The 23,621-nt window shown below is 39.6% G+C and overlaps 1 protein-coding gene across 2 annotated transcripts; it reads left to right on the forward strand.

Annotated features, from left to right (window-relative positions):
- The first annotated feature begins 297 nt into the window (after positions 1-297).
- CIAPIN1 (cytokine induced apoptosis inhibitor 1) lies at positions 298-14,038 on the forward strand. 2 transcript variants are annotated; one of them, XM_044661395.1, is made up of 9 exons: positions 298-375; positions 7,544-7,725; positions 8,257-8,409; positions 8,674-8,750; positions 9,537-9,705; positions 10,517-10,590; positions 11,655-11,770; positions 12,099-12,180; positions 12,758-14,038. In XM_044661395.1, exons 2-9 carry the CDS (start codon positions 7,569-7,571, stop codon positions 12,866-12,868), a joined length of 939 nt encoding a protein of 312 aa, XP_044517330.1. In that variant the 5' UTR covers positions 298-375; positions 7,544-7,568; the 3' UTR covers positions 12,869-14,038. The 2 variants fall into 2 exon arrangements, with proteins under 2 accessions (XP_044517330.1, XP_044517329.1); XM_044661394.1 differs by having other exon boundaries at positions 365-540.
- Positions 14,039-23,621: the final 9,583 nt, after the last annotated feature.

A 23,621-nucleotide genomic window follows, 5' to 3' on the forward strand; every position in this document is an offset into this window, starting at 1 on the left:
CACCCGGCCTGCACTGCAGCCGCAAGAACTTCCAGCCTGCCTGACGGAGGCACCCAGCCACCGCCGCCGCCATCTTGGAAGTGGGCACGGTCCGCGAAGAGTCTACACGTGACCCCACCGAGGCCAGTGTGCGTGCGCGTGCGCGGAGGGAGGGGGCGGAGCGTGAAGAACGCCCAAGGACGGTGAGATCCCGTTTCTCCTCAGCGTCTAAAGCGGGTGTGCGCACGCAGGTTCCATTCACCCTCCCCTCCCCTCCCCTTCCCTTCCCCTTCCCCTTCCCCTTCCCCATCCCTTTCTATCCACACCCCTCCCCGTCCCATCTCTACTCCCCCCCGCCCCCCCCGCATCTAAGAGTCTCCTCTGCGTCTCCGGGACGTAAGTACCTTGTTCTCTCGCGAGAATCCGACGGTGCGCAGCCGGCTGCTGAAGAGTGGCCTCTTGGTTGAGCGTTGGCCGTCCCTGCGTCGGATTATTCCGCTTCCTCTTATCCAGTTACCTCGCCACACTTGGGAATCCCAGTTCCTTTTCGGAAGAACTCTGGTATCTTCTGTTGTCCTTGCTTCCGTCCCCCCGATCCCCGCCAGTATCTTCATCCTTCCTTCACTCCCCTTACTCTCTTTCCCCTCCCTCCCTCCCTCCTTCGTTCCTTCACCTTCCTCTTCTCTCTTTCTCTCCTCTTCCCTTTTCCCCTTAACACCCCTCGCTTTTCTCCCCCATTCTCCTGGCCTGCCCCTCCCCATCCCTTTTCCTCTCTTTATTTCCCCCTTTCCTTCCCCATGCCTTCCCTTTCTCCTCCCCTGCTTTCTAATCGGTTCCACTTATCTACTTCTCGCATGGCCTTTGACAAGTCATTTGACCTCTCGGGGCCTAAGTCCCTTTTCTGTAAAATATTGGATTCTTGCATCCTCAGAACTCGTCCCAGCTCCTGGAGCTCCTGGAGCTCATAAATCAGGCCCAGTGCCCAGGGAGCTTAGGTCGGGCTGGGGGGGTGGGGATGGCGCGAGGGAGCAGAACAGAAAAGTACACAAAATAATCATCATCTTGGCTGGGGTGAGAGTTCTAACAATTGGAGAGAACCAGAGGGGGCCCCTGGGGGTTGTGACACCTGAGCTGGGTCTTGAAGGAAGCTGGGGTGGGGTGGGTGGTCGAGCGCGCAAAAAAAAATATGCCAGCTTGTACAAAGGCTGAGAAGTGGGATTTGTCCTGTATGGGAAAACAGTAAGTAGGTCAGTTTGGCTGGGATATCTAGATCAGGAGACAAGTGATATGTTATCAGGAAAGATTGTAAAGGGCTTCACATAACAAAGAAGTTTGTCTTTTTCATGCTCTTACATCACATGTCCTTGCCCTAATAGAACACAACTTGACACAGCAACTATTAAATCTGGGGTCCAAGGTGAAATATGGAAGTTGGTCAGATCTGAGGTCTGTTATTTACCACAGTCTGTTATTTACCCGTGGTAAAGATAATTTGCTGAGCATCTTTTGAGGCCCAGCAGCTTACTACTCTGCCACTTACAAAAGGTGGGCTATACACCCTTAGAATTGTGGACTTACCTGCTAGGGACTAAGCTTGATAGGACCAATTTGTTTTTGTCTGTGGATAATTTTCTCTAGGAAAACTAGAATCTTCTCCCCTCTGTTTCGCAGATCTCCGTGAACAGAATTGTTCTGTTTTACAGTTATTCAGTGCCAAGAGTTGTATGATATTTTTGTGGATGAAAGCAATAGGTCTTCCCCTTGTTAGACCAGGAAAAATAATAACCCAGAGAGCATAGTATTTTTTAATTCTTTGTTGCCCTCCAAGATCTGGCATCACAGTCACTACTGATCTTTGAAGTTAGAGATCTCAAATTCTGTCCTCACTGTGTCACATGAGAAGACTAGATGGAAACTGTATCACATGGGTATTATTATTGAAACTGTTTACTTATATCCTCAAAATAATCCTGACTTCCCCTCATTACCTCTGGATGCAGAGATTTTGATTTGCATTCCTCTGAGTTTTCTCTTTCTCTGTTGATCCCTTTCCCTAACTACTTATTTCTGTCATGTCCTATTTAAAAAAAAAAAATCTCTTCTGCAGTGTAAGTGCCATTGTTCTCAGGATTTTTCATCAACCTAGTTTACAGAATTAGGCTTTAGGTTGAAATTGAAAGCCTCCAACTTTTACATGTATTATTTTTTTGTGTCCTCATTGACAAGAGAGGTGTAATGGTTCAGGAGGTCATGACTTCAGATGCCACCAGCATACCTTGTAGAAGTAACTAGGTAGAGAATGTTGGAATTGGAAGAGAGATATCTTAATATCCAAGGTCAGTAATGTCAACTTGGAAAAACACAGAACCACTAAAGTAGTCATAAAAATAAAATATTTAATCAGGATAAGAGACAAGTCCTTAATAATCCACTGTCACACAGAGCCAAGTGCTAACTACCACATAGAGCAAAAGCTCTAGGGGCCCTGGGGACACAGTGTCTCTGGGAAAACACACTGTCAAAGATGATTTCCAAAGAATAATAGAACATAGGGGTCTTATATGTCTTTTGGGGAACTAAGGACTGGGAAGTATGATTGATTAGCTTTACAGTGGCAACAAGGAAATGAGGAGTCCAGGACTGTGTTATCAGGGAGAGGCTGATGCTTTACCATGGATACAAAAGGAAGATTCCAGCAGAGCTACCTAGGAAGAGGTCTCTGATACAATTGGAGAAACTTCTAAGACAAAAAGAGTATTTAGATTTGATTCTGGCTACTAGTCCCACTTAAACTGGGATCATTAAGTACTTTACTGTTTATTTTACTGTCCAGTCTGAGGCAAGGTCAGTGTGGGACTTCCTTTAAGGTAAGTTTCCTAGGGACAGGGGCAAACTTGGGGTTCCAAAAATAAAGTTGACAATAACATGACCATGACTTAATAATTATAAGAGGTGAAGTGGAAATAATTCAAAGTTAGCTTGAGTTAAAGCTTCTAAGAAAGCTTACTTAGTTTATTTTTTTTCTTTTGTGGGAGTGGGTTTTTTGTGCTTTAAGGACAGATTTATCAAACCTAAAACTTTCTGATTGAAAATATCATGTTTTCATATTTGAACTTTTAAGCATTTCCTGCAGTATTTCCTGTTACCAAGAGAGCTGAGCCTGTGTCCTTCTTTTCTAGGATTGATATTTAGGCTGCATTTTATTGCCATCCTCTAGCTATTAGATATTAATTTGGGAGGTACAAACACAAAGCACTTTTAATATCTTCTAAATTAGTGACTTGTTCCCATTGAAACATTGAGATATCGTAAAGTGCAGATCTAATACTCTGATTCTAGCAGTAGAAAAGGAAGCTTCAAAGCCAGCTCCTTTTTCCACCCTAGGGAGGACTCCCACTAGGCAAAATGGATATGAAGAACAAAGATTTTATGTGCCTGTTTAAAATAGAGGCAAGTAAACTGAACTGAGAAAGAAAGATAAGTAGTGGCACTCTTAGAATTTTCTACTTCTGTGATGCCATACTGAAAAAGGCCTGGCATCTTCTTTCTACCTAAAAACGGGATATAGTATATACAACAGAATTTAGCAGACTTCCTAGATAGCCTAGTTTTCTTTATGAAAATTATATTGGAATGTAGTTGGTAAAAAACTAGGAGGAAAAAGTCTGTTTCCTGATTCAGCCTTTTCCATTGTTCATGAAAGCAATGAAGCATTTTTAATATCCCTGAAGATAATCAGTATTTATTTCTAGCAATTTAGTACTTTTCCCTGAACACTCTTTCCTGTCTCCATGTAGCAATTCAGTGCTTTTAAGTTCTTGATTGATTGGCTTTTATGTGTGAAACAATGATATTGAATTTATTATTAGCACCCAGATTTCTTTATTAATAATCTCTTATTTATTTATGTACATTTTTTTTTTATCCTGGGACTCCATTCTAGGAGCATAGGGCCACAACCAGTAGGCAATGGGTCGCTCAGGGTCACCCAGCTGGGAAGTGTCTGAGCCCGGATTTGAACCTAGGACCTTTCATCTCTAGGCCTGGCTCTCAATCCACTGAGCTAGCCCAGCTGCCCCTACTTTAGGTTGCAGTTTCTTTAGCAGATGTAGTTTTTACAGGGTGGGGTTGCTAGCCCCACGCCCAACCCTCCTCCTTTTTCATCCGGGCTAGGGACCATCCTTAGCCCAGGAGTGGTAAGGGTGGGCGATAGGGGTCAAGTGACTTGCCCAAGGTCACACAGCTGGAAGTGTCCGAGGTCGGACTTGAACCTAGGACCTCCAGTCTCTAGGCCTGGCTCTTAATCCACTGAGCCACCCAGCTGCCCCATTTATGTACATTAAGCTATAGGAATATGTAGCTTAAAATTTCATATGTCAAATATGCTCTTTTAGGATAGAAATTAAAAGAATTTTTAGATTAGTGGCTGGCTAAGAATATCCTTTTAGTATATATACTTTAGTTGGGAGTTTTAAAAAATATGGGTCTTTTTTTGGAGAGTGTTTTTTTTGTTTATTTTTTTAAAATTAAAAAAAATTTATTTATTTAGAATGTTTTTCCATGCTTACATGATTTGTGTTCTTTCCTGTCCCTCTTCCCTCCTCCCCTCCCTGAGCTGACAAGCAAGCAATTCCACTGGGTTTTACATGTATGTTCAAACCCCATATTATTCATATTTGCAATAGAATGATCATTTAAAGTCATCATCCCCAGTCATATACCCATTGAATCACGTGATTGATCATATATTTTTCTTCTGCATTTCTGCTCCCACAGTTCTTTCTCTGGATGTGGCCAGTTTTCTTTTTCATAAATTCCCCAGGATTGTCCTGGATTCTTGCATTGCTGCTAGTAGATTCAATTATGCCACAGTGTATCTATCAGTCTCTGTGTACAATGTTCTTCTGGCTCTGCATCAATTCCTGGAGGTCTTTTACATGGAATTTGGAGAGTGTTTTTTTCGAGAGTGAACTCCTACCATGTTAATACCTCCTACTGATTTCTTGAGGATTTGCAAAATCCTCACAATGAGATAGTAGTATAAGTACTGTTTGTTATCCCCGTTTTGTAGATAAAGAAATAGGGTTAGGAAGTTTAGTGACAAAGGATCATATGGTCATAAGTTTAGGAATAAGTTTCATAAGGAAGGGAGCTTAGAGGCTGTCCTAAGATCACATGGCCAATAAGTGGCAGGATTTAAACACAGGTTTTCCTGACATCAAGCTGCTTCAGGAGCTGGCAAAACCTAGATCTCTTTTCAACCTTACTATTTCTACTCTACTATCAGGAAAGCAGTTAAATTTGAACTGTATTTCTAGTAGTAGTCATGTTGTACTAATCTAAGCCATATACTAATTTTAATCTACCTCTTTTTAACCTGGGGTTAGTGAACTTGGTTTTTTGTTTTTGATAAAACGATTTGAATATAATTGGTTTCCTTTTTAATCTTAAATATTCTATTTTATGCATTTTAAACATTTTGAGAAGGAATCCATAGGCTTCATCAGACTACCCATGGGAGTCAAGTGACTTGCCCAGGGTCCCATAGCTGGAGAGTGTCTGAAGCCACATTTAAACCCTGGACCCCTCATCTCCAGGCCTGGCTCTCTGGTTTTTTAAAAAAAAAAAAAGGAGAGGTAGTGTTGCTCAGTGAAAAGAGTTGGTGAAAGACCCATGTTCAAGTCCTATGTCTGTTCCTTATATGTATATGATGAGAATCTTCTTAGCTTCTTTGAGCTTTTGATTTCTTACTTGCATCATTTTCTTTAGAGGATTGTTGTAAAAAAATTTTTTAAATTTTGAAATATGCTACAATTTAATTGCCATTGTTTATAATAATACCTGGCCTTTCTGTAAGTCAAACCCATCACCTAATACCTTGCTCTGACCAATTCGACTTTTTTCTCTCTTTATTTGAAAGCAAGTCATAACTTTCCTATTTCTAACAGGGCAGTAACTGCCAACCATTTGACCAAGATTATGAATTCTTGTCATTCTGTTAGTAAGTCTTTAGTATTTATCTAGCTCCTGCTATGTGCTCAGCACCATCCTAGGTGAGAGATATAAAGAATTTGACATGGTCAGCAACCTGGTTGACTAGAAGAAAAGATGGTTATTACATAAGGAGATTTAAAATTACTATTAATTCCTGAGTTGTAGTCCAAAGATTAGCTTTAAAAAATCAGCTGAATGAAATTTTCAAATATATTTTAAAAGTCAACATACCTTTCCTGTATAGGTTAAGTCAGACATTTATCATTTGGAAGAGAAAAGACTAATGGCCAAATTCTTTCCAGAGGCCCAGAAAGTTTAGGGGGTCTTAGAATACAGGGGAAAGAAGGAAACAAGCATTATTAGGTACTTGACTACATGCCAGGCACTGTACTAAGCCTTGTGTATACAAATACAGGCAAAAGAAAGGATAGCTCCCTCAAGGAGCTTACTTGGCCTGAATCCTTTCACAAAATAAAGTCTTTTGGAGGAAGTCACCACTAGGAGAAGAGGGTCAGGCCTTGCAGAAGACTGCAAACATGGTAGGATGTTCCAGGTTGAAGAGGCCCCAGGGACTGAGAATTTTTCAGTGAGGCATGATTTTGAAGTTCAGAAAGTCAGGAACAGGGCTGAAAGGATCTAAGCAAGAGATTATCTAGCCCAAATCTCCTTGTTTTACAGCTGAGGAAACTGAGGCCCAAAGGGTTTGTGACTTCCATACAGATAGTAACAGAGCTGGGATTCAAACTCAGATCTTAAGTTACTCCCAAATTCAGTGCTCTGGGTACTAAATTGACCAGAAAGGTAAAGATTTTACCGCTTTTTCCTCCTATATATTTCTTAGTGAACTACCTAAATCATGTTGAACTTTCTATCTCAGTGTCTTATTTTAAGAGCCTAGTTTTCAGAAACTTGGCAGCATTGACTTTTGAAAAAAGAAAGAAAACACTAGACTAGCTAGATAAATGTCTCCAACTTCATTTTTTTTGTGTGTGTATTTTCTCCACTATACTACCACAAAATCTCACAGGACAGTAGAAGGTTGATTTTCATGCAAAAGAACTTTTTGAACCCTACAAAACTAGGTAACACTTAAGTTTTTATTTATTTTGGTGAAAGGGGGGAAATTATTTTACTAAACATTTGACCTTGAAAAAAAAAAGTTTGTGTTCAAGGGAAGTATGCCAATTTCCCTTCCTTTCTGACTCATTGATAACTTCTACTTTGTAGACAGTGACGTGTGTTTTAAGTTCTCTGCTTTTGCATATGATTCAAAAGGAAATTAATCTTCTTTGCTTTCTCATATCGATCTAATTATATTTTCTTGGCTTTTCTTCTTCTAAGAAGACCAGAGATCTCCCTAGAGAAGTTAGTGCTTAGTTTAGGAATTTGGGATTATGGAAATCTGAAGTAATAAGATTATTTATGCTGTCTCATCAACAATATGATTTTCTAATGCCAGCATCCCTCAGTGGTTGGTCTAGACTGTACCAAAATGCTAATTGTGTTTATTATATTTTTTAGATTAAACTTTTTACCTCTGCTCAGCATTGATTTATCCTTTGGTCATTAGTTTTCAGGTTGTTGACATTGCAACAATGGCAGAGTATGGAATATCAACTGGGCAGCGTGTGGCAGTGATCTGGGATAGGTCATCTCCAGTGGAGGCTCTGAAAGGTCTGGTGGATAAACTACAGGTACTAGCTGGTGATGAGAGTCACGTGTCTGTGGAAAACATCAACCAACTGTTACAGTGTAAGAACTTGCCCTCAGCTCTTCTTTAGCTGGCAGGGGGAGAGGGGAGGTAGGATTTGATCCTTGGGGTTTCATGCTTTGGCTGATACAAAACTGGTATGCTGTCAGATGATCTGTTCTTTTTTTGTAGAGCAATAATAAAAGAGTACGTTTACTCATCAAAGTACATCTTATAACTGATATAATTGCAGAGGATTATATAGCAGAAGAGGATAAAAGCCCATATAACCACACACTTTCTTTCTAATTTATTTTGTACCTGAACATATAGGTGGATCTAGGTGTATTGGTGAGAATAATAGCAAGGGGAACATATATAGAAGAGAGAATAAGATAATAGCTACAGAAAGGAATACAATAACACCTTTAAGATCTACTGAACCACCATTAAACTGGGGAAGATAGATAGATGTCTCTTTTTCTGTGTGAGGCCTGTGACCTTTCTAATGTTCTTGTCATTTGGAGGGAAGGTGCTGCTGCTGGGACTCAACATCTTGAGTGATGCCGGATTTCTTCATTTTGTCTTCTCAGCTGCTCATAAAGAATCTAGCTTCGATGTTGTTCTGTCGGGTCTGGTTCCAGGAAGTACAACCGTGCATAGCACTGAGATTTTGGCAGAAATTGCTAGAATCCTTCGACCAGGTGGGCAAGTCCTTCTGAAAGAGCCAGTGGAGACAACTTCAGGTATGGGAAACTGTCCCTGTTCCTTGAGTCTTCACTTGAAGCATTAAGTCAGGGTTTGCAAAATAGGAACTTAAGATATCCGTTGCTCCTCTTGAGATGATATGAAACTGCGGACCTTGAAATGAGTTGCAACAGCACTTTGAAAATTTAAAAAGTTAGACAAGCATAAAGTACTGTTTTAATTGTGCTCCTACTCTACATATGATGTGGCTTTTAATAATCATCTTTTGAATCTATGATGATTATTCCATTTCTTTTTGACAGTACATGAAAGCAGAGTGAAGACAGCAGCTAAACTCTGCTCAGCCCTAACACTTTCCGGGCTTGTGGAAGTGAAGGAGGTATGTTTACAAGTGAGCTGGAATTTACCTTACCAAAACATGGTATAGAAGAAATCCATGCCATAGAACTCCCCTCTATGCTTCCATATTGTTTCTGCCCCAGTTATAAAAAGTTCCTGAAATGTGTCATTAGAATGTCTATTCTTTAACAATGATATTTCTGTATCATTGTATTTTGTGAGATTTCTCTTAGAGATTATGTGACTAGCACTATACTTTTAAAAATGGTTGTAGGAAAACCCGGCCTCAGCCACTTCCCAGCTGTGTGACCCTGGGCAAGTCACTTGACCCCCATTGCCCACCCTTACCAATCTTCCACCTATGAGACAATACACTGAAGTACAAGGGTTTAAAAAAAAAATGGTTGTAGGCATCACCTTGATTTCTGACTAGGTCATTGATTTCCTTTGTGATAGAGGTCTTTGAGGTTGGATTTGTGTGTATATATGTGTGCATACCCTTTTCCCCCCTTTAAAATGGTAATTCTGTTTTTTGCCAAGGTGGGAAGAAGAAATGGTAAGAAAAGAGTTAATGTTTGCAATGCACTCTAAATTTCTAAGGATAGGCATTAGCAGAAAGAAAGTTGAAATCTAGTCATGACTGACCAGAAAAAAATTAAATATGAAACATAAAGAAATAGATACTGTTTGTAGAGGTTATATCATTTATTTCTGCATATTCTATCCTTTGGACCTTTGGTATGCTAAAAGATCATACTATAATACTATAGCATGAGTGAGTTTTGTTCTCAATGAAGACCACACTTTTTTGTGCCTTGAATTTCAGTTGCAGAAGGAGTCCTTAACCCCAGAGGAGGTACAGTCAGTACAGGAACACTTGGGTTACCAGAGTGACAGCCTGGTCTCTGTTCAGGTCACAGGCAAAAAACCAAACTTTGAAGTAGGCTCTTCTACTCAGCTTAAACTTTCCTTTCCCAAGAAGACTGCTGTTTCAGGTAAGGGTTACCTAGGATTATACCAACCCAGTACATTTTAATTCCATACCGCACTGAGGGGAATATGTTAAAGACTGAACTAGAGTCTAAATGGAGAAGTAAAGCTTCCAGTAAATTAACCTTTCTAATACTTAGGTTTCATTTTTCAATGAAAAGAGCCCTTATTGATGCTAGTGTACTTAAGAATTCATTCAGTTTCTTTGTATTCTTATATAGGCTAAGAAAGTTAATTTTCCCCATATAGTGTTTCCCCTAAGATTATGTCACTTGTGAGATTACATTCATTTGCCCAGTTGTATACAAAAAAAACATTTCTTTATCCTGCTTCTCTTTCTCCCATCACTACTGTTCTTGGGATTTTAACAAAGAAAATTGGTGCAGTTATGCTCATGCTAATTTGGAAATGGGCTACATTTGCCTATCTGAACATTTGTCCCAGAATGAGGAATGAGCTTGTTTTATTCATTTCTTCCTGATCTATATTGTTAATTCTGTGGCCTGCCCAAAAACAGCATTCCTCTGATAAATTCAGAATCAAAAGCCCTGAGATCTATTTCCAGTTCTGCCATTAACTTGTGCCTTGCATGTTCTGCCTTGGGGACAGATCTTTTGAGGGTTTTTTACCCTTATTTTTCCATCTGTAAAAAGAGGGTGAAGCCTTCCTTGTTCACATTGGGTGGTATAAGGGAGGCTGAGTGAGTTGGTATCTATAAAGTCATTGTATTGCTAGGAAGAAGGAACTTTTTCGTGTCACATAGACTGTGTTTGGCTGCTCTCTAGAGCTTGCTATTTTTTTGTTGGTTGTTTTTAGAGAAACCTGCTGTGGACCCTACTGCTGTCAAGCTGTGGACACTTTCAGCCAGTGACATGAACGATGATGGCATGGTGAGTTGGGCCCAATGCTGAGCCAAGTGATTGATTGTACCTCCAGCAAACTTTTCAGGACCTCCATGCTGGGTATGAACAATCGTATATTAGAACCATACTTGCTAGAAGTGTCTTTCATGCTTTTGGGTAGAATTTCAGCAGTGAAGTTATCATTATTTTCTACCCAACTTAAAGTTTTTCTTCCCGTTATTTGGTATAATAAACCCAAAACAAAATGAGTGTATTCACATGTAGACTTTTTGTCACTAAAAAAAATCTTTTTGACTAATTTTTCAAGGGAAAATTCTGACTTGTGGAAAAGAATTGCCTTTTTTCCTTCCATCCTCATAGAATGCTCCCTTTTTAACAAAACAAAACAGGTGACACTATCCACATCTGGCTGTGGAAACATTATTACACACTTAGATTCTAGAAATTCTTAAGTTTTGACTCTTTTGCTGGCCATTTGATTTTACTCATTCCTTAACATACTCATCTGCTTGTGTTTCCTACCCATAATATAGAAATCATATTATATCTAATTTATGGTATGTGCTAATGATTTAGCTATACTTTATAAAGTGATCTTTGTTTTTGGAGACAATTCGTGATTATCCTCTGTGACATTCTTCTGGATATCCTTCCTCTGTTATCAGGTTGTGGGTATCAGGAAGTGCATGATAATTTTTTTAATCCTTACCTTCTGTCTTAGAATCAATACTAAGAATTAGTTCCAAGGCAAAAGAGCAGTAAAGGCTAGGCAATGGGGGTTAAGTGACTTGCCCAGAGTTATTTAGCTAGGAAGTATCTGAGACTAGATTTGAACCCAGGACCTCTTATCTCCAGGCCTGGCTCTATCAATTAAGTCACCTAGCTGTCCCCATAATGATTTTTAATGTTAAACTGAATTTAATATAACTGGGAAGATAAGTCTATGAAACTTGTAAGTTGTATGTGGAAAAGCTAAGTATAAATGATTTTTGTATTTTTATACTACTGCTTCCCTCCTTCAGTATTACTATATGAGAGCTTTCTAATTGAGGTTGCTTTTTAGTCATTAGATTAATCTGAACATCTTCTAGGATCTCATTGACTCTGATGAACTCTTGGATCCAGAGGATTTGAAGAAGCCAGATCCAGCTTCCCTACGGGCTGCTTCGTGTGGAGAAGGGACAAGAAGGAAGGCCTGTAAAAACTGGTGAGTATTAGGGAGATATCATTACTTTCTCTCAAGGAATATCTAATAAAGCAAAGAGTTTAACTCTTAGAAGTATTATCATGTGATATGGGTGGAGGGAAACAACATGTTGAGCTTTAAATCTATCTTACTGGTTCCATTTTTTTTATGTCTCCCTCTTTGTGTATTACCTAGAAGAGAGAAAGTAATTCTGTTGGGACCAGCTCTAAATAAAGGATGGCTGGAAAGCTGATGAAAAGAGAGGGACCTTGTATCCACCAAAAGCTGTAGAAGCTATTTTTCAGGATTTGTGGGTTTCTGGTTCTTAAGTATTTTATCTCTTATTCAGCACGTGTGGCCTAGCAGAAGAACTGGAGCAGGAGAAAGCAAAGGAGCAGAGGAAATCCCAACCCAAGTCAGCTTGTGGAAATGTAAATATTTTGGTAGATTGCCAGAATTCAGAGAGTACCTCGATTATATTATTCTTTATCCTAAAGTTGCACATAAACTAGTTCTACCTCTAACTATCTTATGATCCAAATAATTACAGGTAAGATAAAGTGAAACAGAACTCTGGGAAGAAAAGCTCCCTCTCTTGAGGACATTAAGCATTCTCAGAGACTATTTAACCGCCTTATGGTAGAGATTTCTCCTGCCTCTACCTTTTTTCTTTTCATTTTTTTTATAGACTTGGTATTTCATATGTGCATTTTCTTGTTTATTTTAATTTCATTATTTGAATTATTACCTTTGACTCTGCCTCGATTTTCTAAAAATTATCAGGTCCTGAACTTGTTAGTTGCCATTTTAAGATTTTCCTGATTTATCTTAGGAGACTATGAAGTTTTCATATATGTGGCCCTAGTGAGCATGAAATCTTAGCTAGCTGTGTTACTTGAGGACCAGTGGGAGGGGAGAAAGGCAAAAGTTCAGGGATTACTTCTTGGCCTTTCAGTGTGTATTTCCTTAGTAGATACTTTCAACTTCTACTTCTCTTTCTCTCAACAGTGTTATTTGGGTGATGCCTTCCGCTGTGCCAGCTGCCCCTACCTTGGGATGCCAGCCTTTAAACCTGGGGAGAAAATCCTTTTGAATGAAAAAAATCTTCATGATTCCTAAAAGGCAAAATCACTGGGACTTGTGGAGGTTATTCCATTCCAAAAACTGACTTCAGCACTCATTTCAGGAATCCTTCAAGTCCTGCCTGTTTGTCTCCTGCCTCTCTGATTCTGCCTACATTCTGTGTTGGGATCCCAGATGGGGTTGGCTTGATAGACATGCAGAAATTGGGGTATATATGCTGCTATGAACCAAAGGATTGAGATATAATCAGCCAGGTTAATTTGCATTGGGCTGTCTGATTCCTCAGTGGGACTTGAATTGAAGGTATAGGGAGATTCCATCTAATTAATGGTGGCAGAAAGGAGTTATTTTCATTGAGAAGCCACCCTCTCTATGTTAATATTTGGGAACCTGATCACATCATTTAGGACCTGAGCCCATCTTCTCTGTTGCCTTGGATCATATCGTCTTTGAACATAGTTATCCCTTGGTGTTAAACTTCTGTGATGCATCTCCAGATCACAGATCTGTCTTCTAAATTTATTGATAACAAACTACTTGTTCTATGAGCAAGCACATTGTTATTATTGGAAAAAATAACCGAGTGGTATATAAACTCCTTACAGTATCTAGCTTCTAGTCCAAATGGATTCGTGAAAGCTTTTGATCCATTCATGTTTTTGAATCAAACTCAGCCTCACTGTTTCAGACCATTATTGTGATCTGACCATTTGGCAATTAGTATTGGAGCTGTATCCATTTTCCATATCTGTGAATTTGTAGGTGATAGAATGATGCACTCCTATATACTAGCTCCAGGGTGTGTGTGTATATCTGTAAGAGAAAGAGTTGACCCTGCAGAAACCAAAACACTTTCACCTAAATGAAGGGCCTAAGCTCCCTTTTTTTCTTTAGAGTACATTCATACTTATTATCCTAGCTGATGGCATATCAGGGGAGTCAGTGTCATAAACAACCCTTCAGTTATGAAATGGAGTGTCTTTTCTTCATCTACCCAGAAGTATTCTGTGTGGGGATCTACAGATCAGGACTCAAACTGGCTATAATTTACTTTGTGCAAGACTCACTTTTGTCTTTCTTGCTATTGACCCGTAAGGACTGGGATCCTGTTTTGACAAATGTTGACAAATGTGTGGATTTAGGGGAACTGAAATTTCAGCTGTGTGACTGATAAATAAAATATTTAAGTGGTTTTAGTCTTTGAAATGTATACTGATTCTCTTGCTTACATTCATTCCAGTGTTCTGGACCTTGCATATAGTTCTTTTGTTATGCTCCTAGGAAATTATAGTCCAAGTCAGTCTCCCTACATATATAATTTTATTGTCTTCCAGTATTTGATAAGGTTGAGAGCAGAATGTTTGCCATTCTGTTTGTGCTGAGGAGTCCATTATTTAATGGTCTTTGTGCCCTGTTGAAGGCTACAGCTTACTGACCTGCTATTTACTTCATTCCTCATTTGCTGCTTGCATTACATCAATTAGGAATCAAATTGGTGTGATTTTGCTTTCTGTTGCATTTGGCTTCACTAAGGGTATTTCAAGGGCAATTGCCCAGCCATCCTGTTGGGTTCAGAGGAAAGTGAACTAAATGTGGAAGTGTTAATGGGTCAGGGATGCTTGAGAAAAGACCTCTTAATCTGCAGGGCTAATTTGCCTTGGGACCTTGTTACATCTCTAGCAGAAAGTAAATGTCTAGAGGAAAGGAGGATGTTTCTTAAACTTCAAAACCAGGGAGGCAATGGTATTAGGAGAGGCTTTTGAACTTCCGTTAAACCTTTTTTTTCTGATGCTGAATCCTTAAGCTTTCCAACCATGTGATGCTGAAAAAAAGGTATATTTTATATCTTCTTCTACTACTTTCCCCTTCCCTGCTAATCCTCCCATGGAACTTTCAGTTGGTTCCATTGAGTGGAATCAGCATTGGAAGAAATCTTATTGGTCATCTAGTACAATCTCATTGGAGATGAGGACTTACTGCAATGAATATCATTTAGGGTGGTGGACAGATGCTAGATGGAAATATGTTCTCATCAACATAAGAATCCACAGAATTTCACTGTTGGAAGTGACTTCCATGGCAATCTAGCCTTCCACGCCTAAACAATTACTTCTTCAGCATGTTGACAAATGATTATCTTTGCTTGGAGGCCTCCAAAGAGGAGGAGTCCCTACCTCTTGGGGCAGCAGATTCCAATTTTGGAAAATTTCCCTTTTTTTCCCTTACATCAATCCTAAATCTGTCTGCACACTTTCCACCAGTTGTTCCCAGTTCTAACCTGGGGTGGCAAACAAGTAAAATATATTCCGTAATAACCCCCTTCAAATTTGTGATGAAACTATCATATATCACACCCTCAATTCCCATACCTATCTAAGCTAGACATCCCTGGTCCTTTCATTGATCTCCATACGGCATGAACTCAAGGCCTTTCACCACTCTAATCAACCTTTGGATGCTCAGTAGCCTTCCTAAAATGCTTTACTCATATTTCAATGAGATGTCTTAGATCAGCATTGGTGAACTTTTCCCCAATTTGAGTGCCCAGAGAGCAAATTCAAGCTGTCTGTGAGCCCCCTCTCCCTGCACCCCCCCACACCCCCACCCATTACCTAGGTGATTGGACAGAAGGGCAGGGCATGTAAAAATTGTCCTCAAGAACTGGGAAGAGGGGGATTGGAGCAGCTCCCCCTGTGCCTGCTCTGCATGTATGCCACGTGTTTGCCAATGCTGTCCAAGATGTATGGTCAGGCCAAAGTACGCTAGGACTCATTATTTCTCTATTCCTGGATTCTAGGCTTATCTTAATGCAATATAGGTTCCATTTGCTTTTTTTGCCTGTCATGTCATATCTTGTTGACTCAAAGTGAGCTTGCATTCCACTAGAATGCCCAGAGCTTTCTTAGTAAAACTGCTGCCTAGCCATGACTTTCCCAGTTTAAATTTGTGAAATTGATTTTTTTTAAGTCAAGTGTACATTTATTCCTATTCGGTTTTATTTCTCTGTATCATCTGAAAAATTGAGAAACATGCCATTGATACCTTTATCCAAGACATTAATAAATGTTAAATAATAGAGAGCCAAGGAAAGGTCATTGGGGACATCACTAAAGACTTTTAAAGTTGGAGTCAAAAGATTAAGTTTTCAGTACTCAAAATCACCTTGGAGATCAAGGCCAGCTCGCTTCAAAGAGGAAACTGTCTCATAGAAATTAGGTGACTTAAGATCATAGCCAGGGGGTAGCTGGGTAGCTGGGTAGCTCAGTAGATTGAGAGCCAGGCCTACAAACAGGAGGTCCTGGGCTCAAATCTAGCCACAGACACTTCCCAGCTCTGTGACCCTGGGCAAGTCACTTAACCCCCATTACCTAGCCCTTATTGCTCTTCTGCCTTGGAACCAATACATAGTATTGATTCTAAGACAGAAGGTAAGGGTTAAAAAAATAAATAAAAATTAAAATCATAGCCAGTTGTAAAACTAGGATTTGAACCTATGTCCTCTGGCTCCAAATCAAGTGCTCTTCCCACTGTGCTATGAATTAGATTGGAATTTGGAGAACCTGTGGACTATTCTTGAATCACAAATCCTTTTTCCTGTTGTAGCCCCCAATAGTGAGAATAGGCCAGTTGACCCACGAGTAATTTGTCAAGCAGATCCTGACATTCTGTTAAAAAGAAATGGAATGGGGGACAGGTAGGTGGCTCTGTAGATTGAGTTAGGCCTTGAGACAAAGTTCTGGGTTCAAATTTGACCTCAGACACGTCCCAGCTGGATGTCCCTAGGCAAGTCACTTAATCCCCACTGCCTAGCCCTTACTGCTCTTCTGCCTTGGAAGCAATACACAATATTGATTTTAAGATGGAAGGAAGGATTTAAAAAAAAAATAGGATGGTGGTAGTCACAAAGAAGGAAACATAATTATACTTTCCGTCCACCTCAGAGATTAATCCTGGAGCTTAATTTCTTGGTTTCAGCTGTTCTTTTGAGTGAAGACTGGATAAACCTGAGGTTTAAGCAATGGTGAGAAGGTAGTTTTGCTAGTCCAAAGTGTTCCTGTATTAGGGGACTCTAATGAATTTTGATTTATCCCAGTCTAAAATATCTGGCCTTTCTTAGATGGAAAAATAGAAATTCTCAATATTCTTACCCTTGTTTATTTCATTTTCACCTCCATAAAATGAAATGAATTAACACGTTGTGAGGAAATACTGATCATTTATTCATAAGGGGGGTCACGTCAGCACACAGGCTGGTTACGTGGGGTATTTATAGTTGCCATCGCCCTGCACACGCAGGACAATGAATTATTAATGAAGCCACTATTAATGCTCCTTTAGCACCCAGGCAATATGTTAATATCTATAAATTATTGAAATAAGACTTATTACTAAACCCTGAGGTTTATGATTATTTGCTTGTTTCCCATTAATACTCTTCAGGGTTTTTTTTTTTTTTGTTGTTGTTGTTTTGCCACTGCTTTAATTAGTTTCTCTTCGGAGCAGCAGACTGGGTGTATGCTGGGCCCTGCAGGTCTTAGTGCTCTACCTGGGGTTACCTGTCTCTCTAACAGGCAAGTTTGGCCTTCTGATTGGTGATGTGGTCCAGTGACTGACTTGACTGGGGGTTAATCTGGGATCTTAGCCCTCCTCCAAATGGTTTATTTTGTGACATTCAGGTCTTGAATGCTATTCTGCACCTTAATCTACCTTCAGGTAGCATCCAGACAGGTTTCTTTGAACAGAAAACCCAAATGAAAAGACTGTACTTGAAAGTGCTTGTAAACTGCAAGTTTCAGTTCTTCCTCCTCCAAGTAAGAATGCTTTCAGGTTGTTCTCATCATTAAGATATATGGGGGCAGCTGGGTAGCTCAGTGGATTGAGAGCCAGGCCTAGAGACGGGAGGTCCTAGGTTCAAATCTGGCCTCAGACACTTCCCAGCTGTGTGACCTTGGGCAAGTCACTTGACCCCCATTGCCTACCCTTACCATTCTTCCACCAAGGAACTAATACACAGAAGTTAAGGGTTTAAAAATATTAAAAAAAAAAAAAAGATATATGGGTTTACACTGAAACAATTTCAGTTGGGTTTGAGTTAATCTCATTTCCAACAGCATGAAATTACTGGTTTTCCAAAACTCAATAGTAGGAGTTAAAATATATATATATATATATATAAAATCCAGTGGAATTGCTTGTTAACTCCCGTAGCAGGGAGGCAAGAGAGAAGGAAGACAACATGAATCATGTAGTCATGGAAAAAATTTTAAATTAAAAAAAAATTTTTTTTTTGGGTGGTGGTGGTAGTATAGCTGGATGGCTCAGTGGATTGAAAGCCAGGCCTAGAGACAGGAGGTCTTGGGTTCAGATCTGGTCTTAGACACTTCCTAGTTGTTTGACCCTGGGCAAGTCACTTAACCCCCATTGCCTAGCTTTTACTGCTCTTCTGCTTTGAACCAATACACAGTCTTGATTCTAAGATGGAAGGTAAGGGTTTAACATTTTAAATATATATCTCTAGGTGCCTACTATGTGCAAACATGGCTAGGTCCTAGAAAAAAAAAGATTCTTACTTTCTGGAAACTTACATGTGGGGATTTTTATTCTTTGTATGTGTATCCCGTGTCTATACATGTAGAAACAAATCACATCTTATGCCCGATTCATATCGTACAACGTACCATTCTTCTACTCCTTTTTGAGGAAACCTTAAAATGTGAGATATAACCTAACTTGTAAATAAATGTGTGCCTAGAGCCCAAGGATGGTGATATAATGAGTCTGAGTGCAGCAAGCCTAGCTCCTGTTCTCATTGGGTCTGAACCCAGAGCAGACCTTGTGCTGGGGCACAGAACAAGGAGCAGGAGAAGTACTTCCAGCTCTAGGGGGCCCAGCAGATGTTTCTCAAGGCCAGAAAAGTAATTATGATTTCAAGAGGGAAAAGATGATAAGAACTAGGAAAATCAGGAGAGGTATCATGGAGGAGGTGTCCCCTGGCCATGCCTTGAAACATGCTGGCAATTCTTTGAGATAGGAATTGAGGAACAGAGAAATAAAAAGTGAGGACCAGCAAAGGGGCTTTTCTGATTAGAATAGAGTTCATGAAAGGAAGTAGGGTGAAAGTAGACTAGAAAGTGAGGGGGGATGTTGGGTCCTGCAGAGCTCTCTCTTCTGAAGAACTGAGTAGTTGGAATTAGCTTTGGGGGTGCTCAGCAATTGGGAGAGTCATTATATGAAGGTTCTGGGTCATCAGGCCGTGTATAGCTTTCGGCTTCATGGTCACAGCATCCATTCTCAGGAGTGCCCTCTGGTGCTTTGTTAAAATCAGCCTAGTTTTCATTTCTGCAGCTGAGGCTTCAGTTGGTGATTCTAGCAGAGTAGATTTTGCCTTTAAATTCAATTCAATAAATACTAAGCATCTACTATGGGTCAGGCACTGGGCTAAGCCCTAGAGATACACAAAGAGGCAAAAGACAGTCCCTAACCTCAAGATGCTTACAGTCTAATGGAGGAGACGGAGACAACGTGCAAAGGAATATATACAAAGCCAGCTCTAATCAGGATAAATAGGAAATAATGAACAGGGGGAGGGCAATGGAATTAAGAGGGTTGGGTAAAGCTTCCTTTGGGACTTGGGATTTTAATTGAAACTTAAAAGAAGCCACAGAGGTCAGTAGTTGGAGTGGGGGCACAGGGGACAGCCAGAGAGAATGCGCTTCTGTGGAGGGATGGGATGTCTTGTTCATGGAATAGCCAAGAGGCTAGTGTCTCTGGATCAAAGAATATATACTGTGGAGTGAGGAATAAGAAGTCTGGAAAGGTAGGAGGGGACTGTGTTATGGAGGACCTTGAATGCCAATTAATAAGAAAGGAGTCAGTAGAGAGGGAGAGATTGCAGATAAATGGCAGAGTGGATGCCCGAGGGGGCAATCTGTTGGAGGAGACAGGTGGAATAGGATCACTTGAAAAGGTAGGAGGGTTAGCTTTGGGAAGGAATAAGAGCCATTTCATGTGAGATGAAGAAGGAGGAATGGCAGAAGGCATCTGAGTGATAGAGATGAGGAAGAGGAGAGAAGGAGCTTTTTCCTATAAAATATGAGGCAAGATCCTCAGATTAGAAAGTGGAAAGTGGGGGAGCCAAGGAAGGTGTGTGGAGGGGTGAAAAGGTTTGGAAGAGCTGCTGTGGAGATTGGAATAGTGAATTGATAAAGGAGGTATAGTCAGATTTCCTAGCAGCAGCGAGGACCCAGTTGAGGTTAAAATGAGAGTGCTGGACTTGGAATCAGGAAGACTTGAATTGAATTCTTCCTAAGACATCTACTAGCTGTGGTACCTCGGGTGAGTTGCTTAATCTCTCAGCCTCAGTATCCTCATTTGTAAAGTGGGGATGATAATAGAATTTACCTCCCAGGGTTATAATTAGCTTCAAAAGAGATAACTTACATAAAGTACGTTGCAAATCTTAAAGAACTATATAAATGCTAGTTATTATCAATAATAATGATAATTTCCATAGAAATTGTGTTATACCACCTATGGGTTTGCTCTCGATTTTTTATCTTCGGGAGATCCATACTGTAAAGGACTGCTTTGGTAGTCCTGAGCCTAACCCTCATTTCTATTATTTCCTGACCTGGGGAAGTACAGAGAGGAACTGAGCCTCCACTGGTAATCCTGCCTATAAACAGAAGAGAAATCATAGGGGAGGTTAATTGTAGAAAATGTCAGTCAGTTTTAGCATTAATAATCTCAGATTTCTTTATCTCCTCAGGTTGATAAAGTGTTTTCTTCACAACAATCCTATGACTCAGACATGGTTAATATTTTAATTTGCATTTTATAGATGAGGAAACTGAGGCTCAGAGAGATTAAGGGACTTGCCCATTGTCACACAGCCAGTAAACAATGAAACAGGATTCATATCCAATCCTACTCTTTTTTCTACTCTATCAGGCTACTTCCTGGTTGATATGTCAAACCCTGAGACCAACTACATGCTGGAAGAATGAGAACTGGAACCTAATTGTGGTTGCATCCAGAAAAGGCACCTCCTCACAGTGACATAGTCTTGGGAGATGATGTCATGGGGCAAAAAGGTGTCTACATGTACCATAACAAACACAGATTTTTTTATTGTATTATATTCAGTAGAAGATATATTGATTATTTGTTTTTCTGTATATCCTAGATATAGTCAATTTTTAAAAGGTGCTATGTGTAGTTATAAAATATGTGTAGTTTTTATTTCCATTTAGTAGTCATAAAAATTTTATCATATCTGATTCTCCTCCTCCTCTTCCTTCTTCTTTCCCTTACTTTCCATCTTAGAATCAAAACTATATAGTATGTATTGGTTCTAAGGCAGAAGAGTAGTAAGGGTTAGTAAATGGCAATTAAGTGACTAGCCCAAGGCCACACAGCTAGGGAATATCTGAGGTCAGATTTGAACCCAGGACCCCTCATCTCCAGGCCTAGATCTCTATTCACTGAGCCACCTACCTGCCCCCTAATCCTTCTTAAATATTATTGCTGCTTAATTTCTTTCTTTTTTACCTTTTTATTAGATTTATCTAACCTCAAAAGAGGTACATTGAAATTTCCAAGTATTATAGTTTTGCTATTTGTTTCTCCTTGTAATTTAATTAATATTTCCCTTAAGTACTAAAACAGCATTCTATTCAGTGTATATCTCTTAAATATTGATAGTATATCTCATTGTCTATTATATATTTAAGAATAATATAGGTTTTTACTTGAGGGAAGAGTGGAGTCAGTATGGCAGAATGAGAAGAAGTATTTTTGCCAAACTTGCCCAACCTCTTCTGCAATGATATAGAAAACATATCAGTTCAAATTCTGATCAGGAAAACCAAGAAAAAGATCACAGCAAGTTATTTTTCTAACTTCAGGTAGCTCAGAGAGACAGAGAGCCAGGAGTTCATGGCAGTGCTTCCAGCACCCAGTGACTGACAGAGAGCTATGGCAGAGCATCAGAGCAGAAAGAGACCCAGGAGATCTCTAATCTAGTGCTGGGTGCAAGAATGGGTAGCATCTAGCTGCACGATCCCCCCATTCACCAATTCCTGGATTACAGATAAGATGGAAGTTGTTGTTAGTGAACAGGAGCCCTCACTATGTGCTAAGCAAGGAACAGGTTATAGAGACCTAGCTGTGTGGCTCTGACCCTAGGAAGAGAATAGTGACTCAGCTCCAGCCTTTATATTTAATTAAATTAATTTATCCAATACCAATCTAATCAAACTACCAAAGGACTACTTTATAGAGCTAGAAAAAAATAATAAAATTTATTGGGAGAAACAAAAGGTCAATAATATCAAGGGAATCAATGAAAAAAATTAAAGAAAGGGAATCAAGCACTATCTGATCTCAATTTATAATACAAAGATGTGATTGGCAAAACAGTTGGTACTGGATAATAAATAGAGAGGTTGGTCAGTAGAGTAGATTAGGTACACAATGAACACAATAACCCAATGTTTGATAAACCTAAAGATCTATTATGTTTGGATGACATCCAAAGAAGAATGGAATGATGGGGAAGAGGAACTCACAATTGATTATAGAAATTCGCCTTGCCCAACAGAAGACAGGAAGGAAAGGGTGAGGGTCAGGAAGGAGGGAATTAAGAGAGGAAGTAGTCAGAAACAAAGATATAGGAGCAAGAACTCACTATTCAATGAAAACTGTCTGGAGAAACTAGAAAACAGCCTGGCAGAAATTAAGTATGGGTTCGTAACTTAGAAATAACAATGACATGACAAGCAAATTAGATGAGCATGGAGGAAATTATGTCAGATCTATGACTAGAGGAAGAATGACCAAACAAGAGATGAAGAGGTTCACAGGAGTCCATATGGACAATTTTGATTATATAAAAAAATTTACAATCTGTACAAACAAAACTAATGTAGCTAAAATGAGAAGAGAAGCAGGGAATTGGGATAAAATATTTGTAGCAAGTTTCTCTGATAAAAGGTCTCATTTCTAAAATGTATAGAGAACTGAGTCAAATTTATAAAAATAGTCATTCCTCCACTGAAAAATGGTCAAAGGATGAATAGGTAGTTTTTTTCTAGAGTAAGAAGTCCAAGTTATTAATAGTCATTCGAAATGCAAGATAAAATAACTCTAAGGTACCACCTCTAACATAGAAGACAAAAAATGACAAAAGCTGAAGGAGTTGTAGGGAAATAGGTTCCTTAACGCACTATTGGTAGAGCTAACCAATCTGGAATGTAATTTGAAACTATGCCTCAAAAAGTATTAAACTGCATAACTTTTGACCCAGCAATACCTCTTCTAGGCCTAAGGACCCATATGTTGAAAAAATATTTACAGCAACTCTTTTTATGCTAACAAAGAATTAGAAACTAAGAGGCTGCCCTTAATAACTTGGGGGGGGGGGCACTTAAAAACTTGCTAAATGCTATCTTGTTATGCAACAAGAGGTCAGTTCTGTTTCCAAGGTGGCCCTCCAGGACTATCATACCTTCAAACTTCTCAAATTGCATTGAGGAGAAATTGCTTTGATCAGCATTTTGTGCTGTACCTATTGCAATGAATTTGGAATAAACAAAGGGAATGACTGCCAGGTACAACAGTGATAGCCAGCACTTAACTGGTTCTTTTCTCTCCTTGCTGGATCTGAAACTTACTCCAGTTGGTCATAATAATTTTAATTTCTTATATTATTATATTCTCTTTAAACATTTATTGGTCATATCCTCAGATTCTAAGCCTCCCTCCTAACATCAGATGCCCCTTCAGATAA

The sequence above is a fragment of the Gracilinanus agilis genome, chromosome 2 (assembly GCF_016433145.1).
Source record: "Gracilinanus agilis isolate LMUSP501 chromosome 2, AgileGrace, whole genome shotgun sequence".
Taxonomy (NCBI): Eukaryota; Metazoa; Chordata; class Mammalia; order Didelphimorphia; family Didelphidae; genus Gracilinanus; species Gracilinanus agilis.